This window comes from Schistocerca piceifrons, chromosome 6, assembly GCF_021461385.2.
Source record: "Schistocerca piceifrons isolate TAMUIC-IGC-003096 chromosome 6, iqSchPice1.1, whole genome shotgun sequence".
In the NCBI taxonomy this organism is placed as follows: Eukaryota; Metazoa; Arthropoda; class Insecta; order Orthoptera; family Acrididae; genus Schistocerca; species Schistocerca piceifrons.
In genome coordinates this window covers 552,210,766-552,225,903 of record NC_060143.1, presented here as the reverse complement: position 1 = coordinate 552,225,903, position 15,138 = coordinate 552,210,766, and the positions used below count along the sequence as shown (strand labels likewise).

The 15,138-nt window shown below is 42.5% G+C and overlaps 2 protein-coding genes across 2 annotated transcripts in view; one reads left to right on the top strand and one right to left on the bottom strand.

The window, feature by feature from the left end:
• The window catches only part of LOC124802716 (EP300-interacting inhibitor of differentiation 3), a 100,410-nt gene extending 92,193 nt beyond the window's left edge, over positions 1 to 8,217 (bottom strand). The window contains exon 1 of the mRNA XM_047263682.1: positions 8,055 to 8,217. Coding sequence (XP_047119638.1) covers positions 8,055 to 8,172 — 118 coding nt within the window. The 5' untranslated portion in view covers positions 8,173 to 8,217. The remainder of the gene's footprint in view (positions 1 to 8,054) is intronic.
• Positions 8,218 to 8,498: 281 nt separating this feature from the next.
• LOC124802805 (origin recognition complex subunit 5) overlaps positions 8,499 to 15,138 on the top strand; it is a 169,364-nt gene continuing 162,724 nt past the window's right edge. Inside the window, exon 1 of the mRNA XM_047263809.1 lies at positions 8,499 to 8,613. Coding sequence (XP_047119765.1) covers positions 8,555 to 8,613 — 59 coding nt within the window. The 5' untranslated portion in view covers positions 8,499 to 8,554. The remainder of the gene's footprint in view (positions 8,614 to 15,138) is intronic.

Below are 15,138 nucleotides of genomic sequence, written 5' to 3'. Positions count from 1 at the left end.
AATGGTGAAAGGCACATCCTGGAGTGAGGCAAGAACAATGAACGTCTTCATCAACCTCCTAGCACAGCTGGCAAGCAGTACGCGAATGGAAAATAACATACTGCACTCTACTAGACAGGTGAGGCCAGGTCACTCAACGAAAGTTAGATATTCCACGAATCATTTTGCATGACACATTGCAATGATGTGGAATGAGACATCTCCTTGCAATAGACCTAAGTGCAAGACCTGATCCAAACACTGTCCCATTACCATCTTCTGTGAAAACACCACTTGGCACCTGTTGACAGCAGTGTACTAATAGTACACTATCATACATCATTTTGAACAAGTGGTCAGCAGGAGATTACAATTCCAGACAAGCAAATTTTATTTGCTGGCGACACTGAGGGGATCACTTCCGGAGTGGTGCTGTGGACAGTGGTTTTATAGTGCACGCTACTGCTGGATGATGATGACAGCAAGCTGTGATCTCAGGAAAAATACGCCTCACATAAATTAGATGTTCTTGTACAAGGTGCATATGAGAATGGTGATGGTAGCCCGAACTCTATCAGGATGGATCAGAAAGAAATTCATTATCATTTTGACAGCAGTTAAATTTACTTCTAAATTCATGTTAATAAATTCTAAGCTGGGGTAGACAGGGGGGTTAGAGGAAGCATGTGGCAGGCAGAGATAGCAAGATAGGGGTAGGGATGGAGGTAGGGGCTAGGAGTGGGGAGGGAGACTAGTGCTGCCTGTGGGTTTCTGATGTGTGCCATGCAAATGCCCAGTGGGCACGCCATTTATAAATGGGCATTTGCCTGGAAATGTGCAAGAAGCAGTTTTAAAAAGTGCTTCTCAAAGTTTTTACTGTTAGAATGTAATTTACCAATTAAAATAAGAGATGGGACGATACTCTCAGTATTATAAGTTAGTAAATGTTTACATTTAAAAATATGTATGTCATTCATTGCCTTTATTATCAAGACTAAAAGGAGAGAGGAGAGAAGCACTTTACACACACAGCATTTAATAGCTGTGTAGTGAAAAGCCGGTATAAAGAAACATTGTCCTTGGGTAATCGCTTTATAATGCAACACTTTATAATCCATGTCAAATCTCTGAATATTGCTGAAGAATCATTTATTGATAATAATATTATTACCTAATGTATTAAACAAGTGGCATGTGTTTCTCGATAATAAATGTATTCTTAAATAATAAACCATTTTCAGTGGGGGAAAAAATTCTTTATTGGCAGATGTAGTGACATCTGAGACAGGCTCTAGTTTTCTTTACTTTCGTATGAGCACTCTGCTGTGAAGATAAAATAAAAACACTAAAATAAAAAAAATATTTAATAAGACGCCGGAAACATTCAGTTCCACAACAGTCAATTCCTAGAGAATGGGCGATTCTTGGACTCGTGGAATCTGAATTGGCAGATGACTTACACTTAATTAAAATCATTATGGATGAACTTTTTTTCTAATATTTTTGTAGTCTTATAGTATAAGTAAGCATACTACCTACAGGCTACCTACTTAATATAAACTATGCTTTATTTGAAGACTTACTTTCAAACTTGGGTTTCGTTTTCTTTTTTACTATGTACCACCCCAAGAACTGACCTCATTAAAAACGTATAGTTCATTTACAGTCTAATTTATTTCCCCCAAACTCTCAAGGAAATTTTTCAACTTGAATACCCAACCACTACAGAATTACAAAACCAGTGTTGCAAAACACCTTTTCCAATACAAAATAACACTTTAAATTTTTTTTTGTAAGTGCCACTAATCAATCTTTACAATGACTAACTGCCTGCGCATTTATGAATTTTTGATATTTGCCCAGACATTTATCCAGGACATTTGCCCCAACTTATTAATATACAGGCATTTTACATCACTACCGTGGGAGCAAGAAGGGACAGGGTGAGGACAGCGTACAGGGCTACTAAGTGCAGCATCGGGAGTCTGCCAGTGTGGAGGAGGAGGAGGGGAGCAGAGAGGACTACACAGGAGCACTGGAAGGCACGACAGAACGCGTGTGTAGGGCTGGAATGGGGGAAGGAAACGGGATAGGCAGGTAGAGGAAAGGGACTAATGAAGGCTGAGACAGGGAGGGTTGTGGGAACGAAGGATATGTTACAGCAGGTGTCACCACCTGTGCAATTCTGAAAAGCTATTGTTTGTGGAAAAAATCCAGATGGGCCAGGCTGTACAGTAGTCTTGGAGTAAACTACATCTTGTTGGGTGGTATTCTTAGCAACTGAGTGGTCCAGCTGCCCTCTGCCACAGTTTGGCAGTGGCCATTTTTGCAGACAGACAGATTGTTAGTTGTCTTGCCCATATACAATGCGGCATTGTGATTGGAGCTAAGGTGATACATCACACGACTGCTTTCACAGGTGTGTGCGTCTTCGATGGGGTAGAAGACGCCTGTGACAAGCCTATATCACATGGTAGCATGGCGAAATATGGGACAGGCCTTGCATCTAGGTCTATTGTGTGGATATGAGGCAGTGTGCAATGGGCTGGGAGCAGGGATGGAATAGGGATGTATAGGGATAATGCATACATTGGATGGATGATGGAATACCATTGTAGGAGGAGCAGGGAGGATACATTTCATTTAAGGGCATGCCAAGAGGTAGCCTAAACCCTGATGAAGAATGTGGTTCAGTTGCTCCAGTCTTGGTTGGTACTGATTCACTAGAGGGGTGATTTTTTGTGGCCGGACAGCACGTATGTGAGGTACAGTAGGTGACTGGAAAGATAAGGAGCAGGGAACCTCTTTCTGAACAAAGTGGGGTGGGTAATTTCAGTCTGTGAAGGCCTCTCAGACCCCTTTAATGTTTGCTGAGAAGGGCTGTTTGTCACTACGGATAAGACAGCCATGATGGGGTTGGACTGTATGAAAGACACTACTTGGTGTGGCAGCTGTCGAAGTGGAGGCATTGTTGGTATGTTTGATGTGGAGGAAGGTAATGATGTAGCTGTTCTTGAGGTGGAGGTCGACATCGAGGAAGGTGGCTTGTTGGGCTGGGAGGCCCACGCAAAACAAATGGGAGAGAAGGTGTTGAGGATCTGAAGGAATGTTGATAGGGGTGCTCACCATCTGTTCAGCTCATGATGATTTCATCAATGAATCAGAACCAAGTGGGGGGTTTAGGTTTCTGAGTGGTTAGCCAGGATTCTTCTATATGGCCCATGAATAGGTTAGGAGAGGATGGTGCCATGCCAGTGCCAAATGGTGTACCACTGGTTTGTTTGTCAGTGATGGCTTCCAAAGGAAAGTCATTGCGGGTGAGGCTATAATTGGTAGAGGGGACCAGGAAGGAGGTTTTAAGCTTTGAGTCAATTGCATGCTGGGATTGGTAGTGCTCAACAGCAGTAAGGTCATGGGCATGGGGGATGTTAGTATAAGAGAGGTGGGATCTACAGTGACGAACATGGTTTCGGGTGGTAAAGGAACAAGAACTGTTGAGAATTGGTAGAGGAAATTGTGGACATTTTTTACATATGAGGGTATATAACAGGTATGAATGGAGCAACTGAATGACGTTCTGCACCAGGGTTTAGACGACCTCTTGTCAAGCCTTGAAATGAAAATATCCGTCCCATACCCCCTCAGTGATATCCCATCATCCACACAACCTGTACAATACCCTTGTATGTCCCTTTTCCATGGCTGCTCCCAGCCTTTTGTGCCATGGCTCATATTCTGCAATACATACAGATGCAAGACCTTTCCCATAAATTGCTGTACTGCTGCCTGCAGTAGACTTGTCACAGGCATCTCCTACTCTACCAAAGGCAGGGCCACTTGTGAAAACAGTTGAGTGATGCACCAACTTAGTTGCAGACACTGTGCCACTCTATATATGGGTGAAATGACCAACAAGCTGTCTGTCTGCTTCAATGCCACTGATGAACTGTGGCTAACAGGCGGTTGGACCACCTAGTTGCTGAGCATGCTACCCAACAGTATGTGCTTCACTTGAGCAAACGCTTTACAGCCTGTGGTACCTGGATTCTTCCTAACACCAGTTTTTTTGAAATGCACAATCCCTTTGGCCTCAATCTTTTAGAGTCCCTGCCCCCAGCCTAGCCTTCTTCCTGCCCCCACATACTACATTTCCCTACTCTACTTCCCCCCCCCCCTCCCCCCTCAGCTCAGCCTCAATATGCTGCATCTAACAACCCAATACCCAACGTCACACCACAACCCTGTACGCCCTCACAGGCAGAATTAGCATCTTTCCCCATCTCTATCCTGCTATCTCACACTACCCTACATCACTTCTGTACTCTACTGACCATCCCAGCAAAGATCACTGCTCACCTCAGACACAGTGAATTGCAGTCAGATCTGAGCTCCCCAGAGAGGCCACAGTGTCAATTTGTGAGTGACCTGTGCTTGTGTGAATACGTGTTGTCTACGTCTGATGAAGGACTTAGTCCGATAGACGAATTATATCTAACAGTCTTTTTCGTTGTGCTTGTCTCTTGACTAGCTATCAATCTTTCACACTGTTGTTATTCAGTCCTAGATTTTGCTAATAAATTCCCATTTTTCTGAAATGATTTTTTTCTTCCTACATCCTGCCTGTATTTTATCTACTTCTACATCAACAATCCAAAAGCCAGCAGATTGCGTGTTGCATAAGATACCTTCACTGCCACTTTCCTTGCTTCATTCATTAACAGCATATGGAAAGAATAAGAATTGGTAAACCTCTTTACTAAGCTCAAATTTCTCGAATTTTCTCACTGTGATCATTTTGTGAGGCACATGTAGGAGGAAGTAATATGTTGTCTGACTCTCGTCGGACATTATCTCTTGGAATTTCAATAATAGAACTCTCCTAGATGCAGAGCACCTCTCTTGTAGCGTCTGCCACTGGAGTTGAATACCTGTTTGACATTCATGATGACTAAAGAATGGTTTTATGAAATGTGCTGCTCTTCGGTCGATATACTCCATGCCTTCTATGAATCCTTTCTTTAAAGGCTCTCAGACTGATGAGCAACACAAAGAATCAGTTGACAAGAGTTTTGTAAGCCACTTCCTTTGTGGATGAGTTACATTTCCCTTAGTTTCTTCATATGAATCTCAGTTGCTTGCTTTTCTTATTATTTCTTTTTATATCCTCTCTAGTTTGGCCCTTATCAATTATTTGGCTGCCAAGTAGCAAAATTCATCCATGACTTTTAGTGTTTCATTTCCTGATCTAATTTGATTACTTTCCATTATGCTAGTTTTATTTTTGCTGGTGCTCATTTCATAACCTCTGTTCAAGACACTATCTATTCTGATGAACTGCTCTTCCAAGTCCTTTGCCATCTTTGACATAAATGCAGTGTCATTCACAAACCTTAAAAGTTTTTATTTCTTCCACCAGAACTTCAATTCCCTTTTCAAGCTATGGTTTTCTTTACTGCTTGCTCAGTATACCAACTGAATAGCACTGGAGAGAGGGTACAACTCTCATTCCCTGTGTTAGTATGCCTCCCTTAAACTCGAGGCAATATTCTACGATGGGGCACACAAGGGACTCGCAAGCAGTGTCCTTTGTAGAATGACTGCATTTTCTCAATATTCTACCAGTGAACCGAAGTCTTCTACTTGCCTTGCCTAAACCGATCCTACTTAACTCTGGTTCACATTCACACAAATTGTTATAACAAAGTACTCTTACAAGTTGGCTCATTCTTACTCTGCATTATTGATAGTACAGAAATAAGACATTGGCACTTTTTCTTCTTCTTCATTTTGTGAAATGCATTATTCTACATTTATGTAAATTTAAAGCAAGTTGGCAATCTTTGCATCACTTTGAACTCTTTTGAGATCTCAAGGAATATTTCTGCAGCTTTTTTCTGACAGTACCTACTGCATTATCATATCAGCATCATCTGCAAAAATGTTGTTCTTAATATTGTCCGGCAGTGATAAAATAAAATATAAACAACGAGCATCTCACCCCACTTGCCTGAGGAATGTCTGAAGGTAATTTTACTTACATCAATGAATCTCCATCTAAAATAACATGCTGTCTTACTCCTACCAAGAACTCCTCAATCCTATCACAAATTTTGTTTCATGCCCCTTATAGGCTAATCCTACTTTCATTAATAGTGTCAAACATCTTAGAAATCAAGAAATACAGCACCCACATCATTTTCTGGATCCATGGCTGTTAGGATGTCTGAGAAAAGTACAAGACGGGTTTTGCACGATAGATGTTTTTGCAATATATGGTGCTTGTAACTAAACTTTTGTTACTTGAGAGGGCCCCCATGAAAAACAAGTGGTCACAGAATAATGAAATTCTGTAGAAACACTTGTAAGGATGAGCAGAATAGAAATAAATAGAATAAATCAATGAAGGAAACTATGTTTACGTTTAGATGATTGTCTGCATCATCGATAGACTGTAACAGCACTAGAGATTGCTCCACTGCTGCATGAAACATCTTGCTTGGGACATTTGCTACCTCCCTCGCTATGCTCATCTTTACCTCTAACGCGATACTGTCTCGCTGACATAACCCGTCCTTCATGTAACCCCACAACCAGAAATTGCACAGGTTCAAATCTGGTAGTCACACAGTTTGGCACCATCAGCCAATTCTACACACGTATTACAGAGTAGCTGAGGTGGAGATCTATGGTCGATATTTGCAATGAGTAGCAGCACTACTACTGTCGGTTTGATAAACAAGCATAACAAATAAAGCCCTGCTCACCTTGCCCAGGTACATGTTGACTGTCAACAACTTTATGCATACTGACCCTTGTGTTTCAACCCTATGGTGCCATACCAGCAAGTAAAGACACTGACAACAAAAATCCTGCAGCCCAGTCTGAACATCATCCCCATAAATTTGGTTACCTTTACAATAAATTGTTTTCACCTACACCAGTTCAAGTGGTGAAAGTTTATTTATAACCACACTGTACATGGTGGTTGAGATGAGGTAATTCTTTTCATGATACTTCATTGTTTGAGCACAGAATACATTCTACAACTCTACAACAGACAGTCAATGAGATAGGTCAGTGGTTTTGTAGGTCTTCTGCTACCCTTGATGTAGAATAGAGTGACATGTGTCTTTGTCCAATTACTAGACACTGATTTTTCTTTAAGGATTCTACAGTGTATTATGTTTAAAATGGAAACTAGCTGCAAATTCCCGGTTACATCAGGCTCGAGGACCTTGCTTGATTTTATCAGTTTCTGATGGTACTGCCACATATCTAAATAACTCACCTTTTCAGTGAGGAAACTGGGGAACTAGGGTACAAATGTATCTTCATTACTAAAGGAAAATCTGAATATCATGTTCAGTGTTTCTGCTATCTCTTTATTACCCTTAGTATTGGTTCCTGCATCATATGTTAGTATCTGGACAATCATAGTCTGACACGGGTGCATTACTAGCTGCATGAATTTCACTGCTAGGTCAGGTTAAAGTTTACCATACTGTGTTGGCCCACTGCATAGGTACACAGGAAACATTATTAATGCAACATCATGTTTGGCTAAGGGCAGCCAATAGAAACAATGTATTGTGTACTTTCTACTGTTATCTTTCACTGTGAAATAATAATTTAAATTGAACATGTAGATATCACTGTGTTGACCAAAAAATTTCTTATAGTGACAATGTTGAGTACGTAATATTCACGACACTGTGAAAAAAAAGCTCTTACTGAAACTTCCAATGCCCCCCTGGTAGTTAGCGCAGGTATTTCGAACCAGATTTCTTACTTTCATGTGAACCGGTTGCACGGCGAATAAACTAATTTACTCTACAATTATTAACTTACAGCTTCAGTCTTTCATACAGTTATAGACAAAGTTACAACATGTGTCAACCATTATTTAACTATTTTGGAAATAGCACGATTAATTTTTCCATAAATAATTGTAACAATGAAAACCGTTAGTTGTCTGGTTTGTTGTTCGAATACGTACACAATGTTTCTTAAAAATACTGAAAGAGATAAATAAATTTGACATCTTCAGCAAAAACTATGCTTTGATATTTACTCACAGCATTCTTTAGCTTGACAATATAAGCCTTCGAGTACTTCTTTCTTTTTCTCAATATCTTGTATTCTTTCCTCTGTTAACGCCATGATCTTTTTGTTCTGAGGATCTTCGGAATTCATTTTGGTTAGAAAGATCAACTCCAGTCAAAACACACACACCACAGATTACACACAGAGTTCTACAATTGCAGTGACCGAAGGGTCGCCAACTGCAACACAAAATATATTTAACGCGTATTTAATACCAGTATCAACTATGATATATACAGCAGCAGCACCAGTTGCAGTGTATAATCAAAGAATACGTTTTTAGCTACTGTAATTCTTATAAAACGAAACAAATCAGTGAGTGAGTGTGGTGACCACAGTCAATTATCGATATCATTCCAAGAGCTAGTGAACACTGTTGTCAAACCTGTTTAATTTGGCGGTAAAATAACTGAATTTCGTCTGCACTCAGCGGGAGCAGAAAACAAGAAAGCAGACAACACATTCGAAGAAAATGTCCCTGCGGACTTTGCGTGAAAGGAATTGTGGGAAAGAATGTGTTGTTCTTGTTGAGTAAGTGTTATTTTGATAAAGAATACACATATCTGTGATCTGAGGTGTGGTTATAGAACTGGTATATTTTCCGGTTACTTAATCATATACGGCCAGAGTCGGAAGCGTATCACATCTGCACTGCTGATCTATTTCACAGAACAGCAAATTATGAATATGTTGATCAGTTTAATGCGTTAGCTGCTACCAGGTTTCGGCCAACTGGATACATCAATATCATACACGGAAATCAAACTGCCAATGATTCATATTATATTTGGTTGGTTTTGATCTTGGTTAATTTAATGTCTGTAACGGTAGAATGTGTAATACAGTTGAGAACATGCGTATTATTTCTTTATATAAAAAACCTTTGATGGGTTCAGTTCCCTTATGCTTGCATAGTAGAGGATCTCATCAACCTACCAAAGAAGCCACGTTTCACAGTGTCTTTTCATCCACAATTTTTCTTGTAAAATGTATTTTAAGCAAACCATTGAGGATGGAAAAAAAATAATAATCATTTTAATGATGTGATATAAGACCAGGGCACTCATAACTGAACAGTTTCTTCAGAACTTTTTGCCACTGTGTGTTTTCCCGCTTCAAACATGGTGGTATTTGTAACTTAAACAAAGAAATATGAACTATGCAGAATGTGCTCGGAAAATACTTCATGTTTTGAATTGACAAGGAAACTTCTTTAGCACTTTGTAATTTAAAGTCCTCTATTTATTGGAATTGTAAAAACCAAGGAATGTAATGATTTTTGAACTGTATGTAATCATTTTGTTAGTTCTCTTGTACTTTTATTGTAATTTTTTGTAAGCACATACCTTCAGTTTTCACTCATTTTGGGTACCTTGCCAAGTGTCGTGATTCACCTGCCCAATCCAATGAATAGAATTTTTTGTTTAAAATGTGTGGCAAGATAAAAACAAAGGCATGGACAAGCTGGAGCTAAAACAAGCAGTTTTGTTATAGTGCAGGAATCTCCAAACCAATATTTCCAATTAAATATATTTTAAGTGCTTCTACTCTGTTCCAGAGATACTGTGTTTGAGAATTTTCCAGGAAGATGGTTTTATAGTATTATCAAATCAATAAACTTTGTCATCTGTTGTGTGCAAAACAAGAGATGATAAATTTTTGTAGCTCTCTTCATCTAAATTAATTGGGTAGTTTACCATAGTGGTTGGCATGTATTCTTTATCACTTCATGTCCACAGCTCATGGTCTAGTGGTTGGTATTGTTGCCTCTGGATCACGGGGTCCCGCGTTCGATTCCCGGCTGGGTTGGGGATTTTCTCTGGGTGTTTGTGTTGTCCTCATCATTTCATCAGCATTGCCATCATTCGTGACAAGTGGCTAGATTGGACTGTGTAAAAATTAGGACTTTGTACGGATGCTGATGACCGTGCAGTTGAGCACCCCACAAACCAATAATCATCATCATCATTTATCACTTCACATACCATTTAATGTAATAGTATGAGACTTCCCAAATATGTTGGAGATATGTTTGATAAAACCTTTGTTGTCTTGGACAAGGATAGGGTTGGAAAATTGTCATGAGCTTTTGAATAGAATCAACTTAGCAACCTAAAGAAGCCACAAAAAGCTCTAACTCTGAATGCACAGATGGATATTTTTGCATCTACATCTATACCCTGCAAATCACTATGAAGTGCATGGTGGGGGATTTCTGCGTTTTACCAAGTATTAGGGTTTGTCACTGTGTTTGAACTCCACACTTCCTGAATGAGAATTCTTTGTTGTAATGCTGTACTATCTCGCTCTTCATTTTGTTTTTAAGGGAAACACAGCAGTGTCAGACAGATTACTTATAGCAATCATTACTGTCTAACAGCAACATATTACAGATGTATGCCTAGTATATAAAACCTCATTCTGAATTAAAAATGTGGGATCTCTCAAGGTTTTCGGCCAGGGCTCAAGCCCAATGTCACTGAATTTTACTGATTTTTTAATGATTGTTTTACTCCCATTCTACCGAGCCTATTGGCGCAGTGGCTAGCACACTGGACTTGCGTTTGGGAGGACAGCGGTTCAATCCCATGTCCGGCCATCCTGATTTAGGTTTCCTGTGATTTCCCTAAATTGCACCAGGCAAATGCTGGGATGGCTCTGACTGCTCTCTGCTTGTTGGAATGCATTTGTGTTAGATGCCATTTTGAAGGCTACATGTAACGCCACCACTTATCATAACTTCATGAAACTATAGGGGTCAGGAGGAATATTACACGATGTCTCAACGGATTATGCATGTTTTCAACTGAAACTGTGCGAGAAAAAAATGTTTCATTAGCTACTGAATGCCCCTTGTAATTTATAGGTTAAGTTTTGGGAATAAGCTTCTCTTGTTGGTGCAGTTTAAAGCACTGGGCTCATATGAAAGTGGGGTGAAACACCTGTATGGCCATTCAGTCCTGTATAGTGTTGCTAAGGTAAATGCTGGGGTGGTTCTGCTGAAAAAGTCAAGCCAGTTTTCATGTCCAGTCTGACCTATGTCTGCACATGTTTGTACAAATTTATGTGTGTTCGGTCAGTGCTATCAATATGAAATCATCACATGCAAATGGCTTCCCAGTTACTTCCACCAAGTCTTATGAATACTCTCATGAATGCTCCCATTACCAGCATATGCTGTTGGGAGGATTGTTAACTATTAGATTGACTAACTGGAGTGTTTCCAGATCTGTTACTAAAGCACAGCATTTGAATAGCTGTCCAGTGCAGTAATCTTTTAGTTCTGTGACACGGGATTTCATTTCACTATTTGTTCGCATAGCCACTATCCTATTCCTTATGTTTGCATACAGTAATTTGGTTCTAATCCCTATAGGCTAGCAGTGGGGTAAATGACTGCTTTGAACAACTGATTGGCCAGTCAAATGTTTTTCCACTCAGTTGCTGTTCTCCCCCCCCCCCCCCCCCCCCCAATCCCATTTGAATGAAACAACCAAATGTAGCTCCCCCTGCGGGTCTGGGGTAAGAATAGACCCGAGGTATTCCTGCCTGTCATAAGAGGCGACTAAAAGGAGTTTCACGTGTTTCGGCCTTTATGTGACGGTCCCCTGTAGCGTTTGACCTCCATTCTTCAAAATTTTCCTCAAGAGTGAGCCAATTGGGAAAGGGTGCCTTACATGCTGCATAGTGTCCATCGTGCATTGAAATTTTTAACCCACTTTCTCGTTGCTGCATTGCAGTCCTGCCCATTCTCCATCTCTTGGGGGAGGACGCCTTCCTGGGTGCGTTTTCCAACATGCACCACGCACTGTCACTGTGATGACGATGGATTTCGTTCAGTAGCCATTCCATTGTGGTGCTGCTGCCATGTACCCTGTTGGTTGTAGCCCCCTGACCACACAAGGATCACTCTGCTGATGCCTGCTCTGTTGACTCCCCACGTATGCCAAGGGATAGTTGCCCATCCCCCTGGGGCATAAGGACTCCCAGCAATGGCCATCCTGCCAGGTGGCCTTTGCTGCGAGTGGGTGATGCCCCTGGGGAGGGCCCCTGGTTGGAGTGGGTGTCATCCGGGCGGATGACACGCGATGAAGTGTAGTCCGTCATCGCTTGCTGGTGGTGAAACACCAGCAGTCTCTAAGTATTCACAAGCTCAATTCAATGCACAGAAGTAAGACTGCAAATTGTTCCCCTCCCTGGCCACACCATGGGAGGAATGTCAGGCTAAGGATGGCAGCGAATCTTATTCGCCCTGGTATCTTGTATGTTCGAGAGCTGATGGGGAACCTTTCATGACGATGAAGCCTCAGTTTTTTGTTGAGCATTTAGAGGACAAGTTTGGGGAGATGGAGGAATTCTCCAAAATGAGATCTGGGTCAGTCTTGATCAAAACAGCATCCTCTACCCAGTCACGGGTGTTACTCGCTTGTGACAGGCTGGGGAATGTTTCTGTAACTATCACACCCCATAAGAGCTTAAATATGGTCCAGGGTATCATATTTCATGGGGACCTGCTTTTGCAGTCTGATGACGAGCTGTGCCCCAATTTAGAGTGGCAAGGTGTACATTTCATCTGGCATGTCCACCGGGGTCCAAGGGATAATTAGGTTGCCACCGGTGCCTTCATCTTGGCCTTCGATGGTGATACATTGCCCGAGAAGGTAAAGGTGATGGTCTACCGCTGTGATGTTAAAGCCCTATATCCCTCCCCTGATGCGGTGCTTAAGTGGTGGAAGTTTGGCCATATTTCTTCCTGCTGTACTTCCAGCATCACATGTCGAGATAGCGGATGTCCATCACATCCCAATACTCTATGTGCCCTGCCTCCCATCTGTGTCTACTGCGGAGAGCACCATTCACCTTACTTGCCTGACTGCAGGATTCTCCAGAAAGAAAGGAAAATCATGGAGTACAAGACCCTGGACCGACTGACCTACAGTGAGGCTAAGAGAAAAATTGAACACTTGTATCCTGTGTGTATGACATCGTCTTATGGTGCTGCTACAATAGTTCTGTCACCGTCAGCTGTGCCTTCCCCAGTCATCTCTCAGAGCTGGCAGACTACACCTGCCTCCTTAATGGTGTGGCAGGGGGGGGGGGGGGGGGCGTTTCCTCCCTGTTACTCCTGCACCACCTACTTCGGAAGCAACTTCTAAGCCAGAGAGGCGTAAGTCTTCTTCCGCTTCTCTCGCTAGGAAGGGGTCCCTTAGGTCACTCCCTCCCCAGGTTTCTGCTAGTGGGAAAGATGACACACGCCGTTGGCTGAAGAGCCCAAAATTAGCTGGTCGTAGGGCTTCACACTCATCCTCAGTCCTGGAGACTGAGCCAGTGAAGTCCCAGCCAGGGAAACCCAAGGAGCAACAAGAGAAATCCAAAGAGAAAACCCCTAAGACCAAGGAAATTGTGGTGGCACCCACACCACTGCTACCTACAAGCTCTGCATCCGAGGATGGTATGGAAATTCTGGCATCTGCCGAGGACCTGGATCTCGCCGGACCCTGAGACACAATGAATATAGACTGCTCAGGCAATAAGTCGGTGGCAGCAGGTGACTCTGAAGCATAATATACCTCATCGAATGTTCCATGCCTTCCTAGTCTCAAAATGATGTCATCCTCCAGCGAAATTGCGGTGGTTTCTTCCACTGCTTGGCTGAGCTATGGCAACCGTTACGCTTTACACCCGCTATCTGCATTGCCCTCTAGGAAACGTGGTTTCCGGCAGTGTGGACCCCTGCCCTCTGCAGCTATAAGGGATATTACAGGAACCGTAACGACTATAATCGAGTGTCAGGTGGAGTTTGCATTTACGTCCTAAACTCAGGCTGTAGTGAAAGTATGCCCCTTCAAACCCCTTGAAGCTGTGGCTGTCAGAATAAGGATGACACAGGAAATAACTGCTTGCAATGTATATCGTCCTTCATATGGTGCAGTACCCCAGAATGTATTAGCTGCACTGATTGATCAACTCCCTAAACCTTTCCTACTTTTGGAAGATTTTAATGCCCATAACCCTTTGTGGGGTGGCACTGTGCTTACTGGCAGAGGCAGAGATGGTGAAACTTTACTGTCTCAGTTTGACCTCTGCCTCTTAAATACTGGGGCCGCCACACATTTCAGTGTGGCTCATGGTAGTTACTCAGCCATTGTTTTATCAATTTGCAGCACAGGACTTCTCCCATCTATCCACTGGAGAGCACATGATGACCTGTGTGGTAGTGACCGCTTTCCCATCTTCCTGTCACTACCCCGGTGTCAGGCCTACAGACGCCTGCCCAGATGTTCTTTAAACAAGACGGACTGGGAAACTTCGGGCTCTGCTGTCACCATTGAATCTTCCCCACACAGTAACATCGATGTGATGGTTGAGCAGGTGACTACAACAATTGTTTCTGCGGCGGAAAATGTGATCCCTCACTTTCTATGGTGCCCGAGGTGTAAGGCAGTCCCTTGGTGGTCGCCAGAAGTCGCTGAAGCAATTAAGGAGCAATGGCGAGCTCTACAGCGGCATAAGCGACACCCTTCCCTGGAGCACCTCATAGCCTTTAAATGTCAACGTGCCCGTGTTCACCACCTAATCAAACGACGGAAGCAGAAGTGTTGGGAGAGATACGTCTCGACCATTTGGTGCCATACTTCACCTTCCTAAGTCTGCGCAAAGATCAAACGTCTTTTCGGGTACCAGACCCCAGCAGGTGTTAAGGGTGTTACCATAAAAGGCGTGTTACCTACTGATGCAAATGCGACTGCCGAGCACTTTGCTGAGCAATTTGCTTGAGCCTTCGTGTCGGAGAATTACCCCCCAGCCTTTCGCACTCTCAAACGGCAGCTGGAAGGGAAAGTCCTCTCATTCACTACACGCCACAGTGAATGCTATAACGCCCCATTTACGGAGTGGGAGCTCCTCAGTGCCCTTGCACATTGCTCCGATACAGCTCCTGGGCCTGATCGGATCCACAGCCAGATGATTAAACATCTCTCTTCTGACTACAAGCGACATCTCCTCATCATCTTCAACCGGATCTGGTGCGATGGCATCTTTCCATTGCAATGGTAG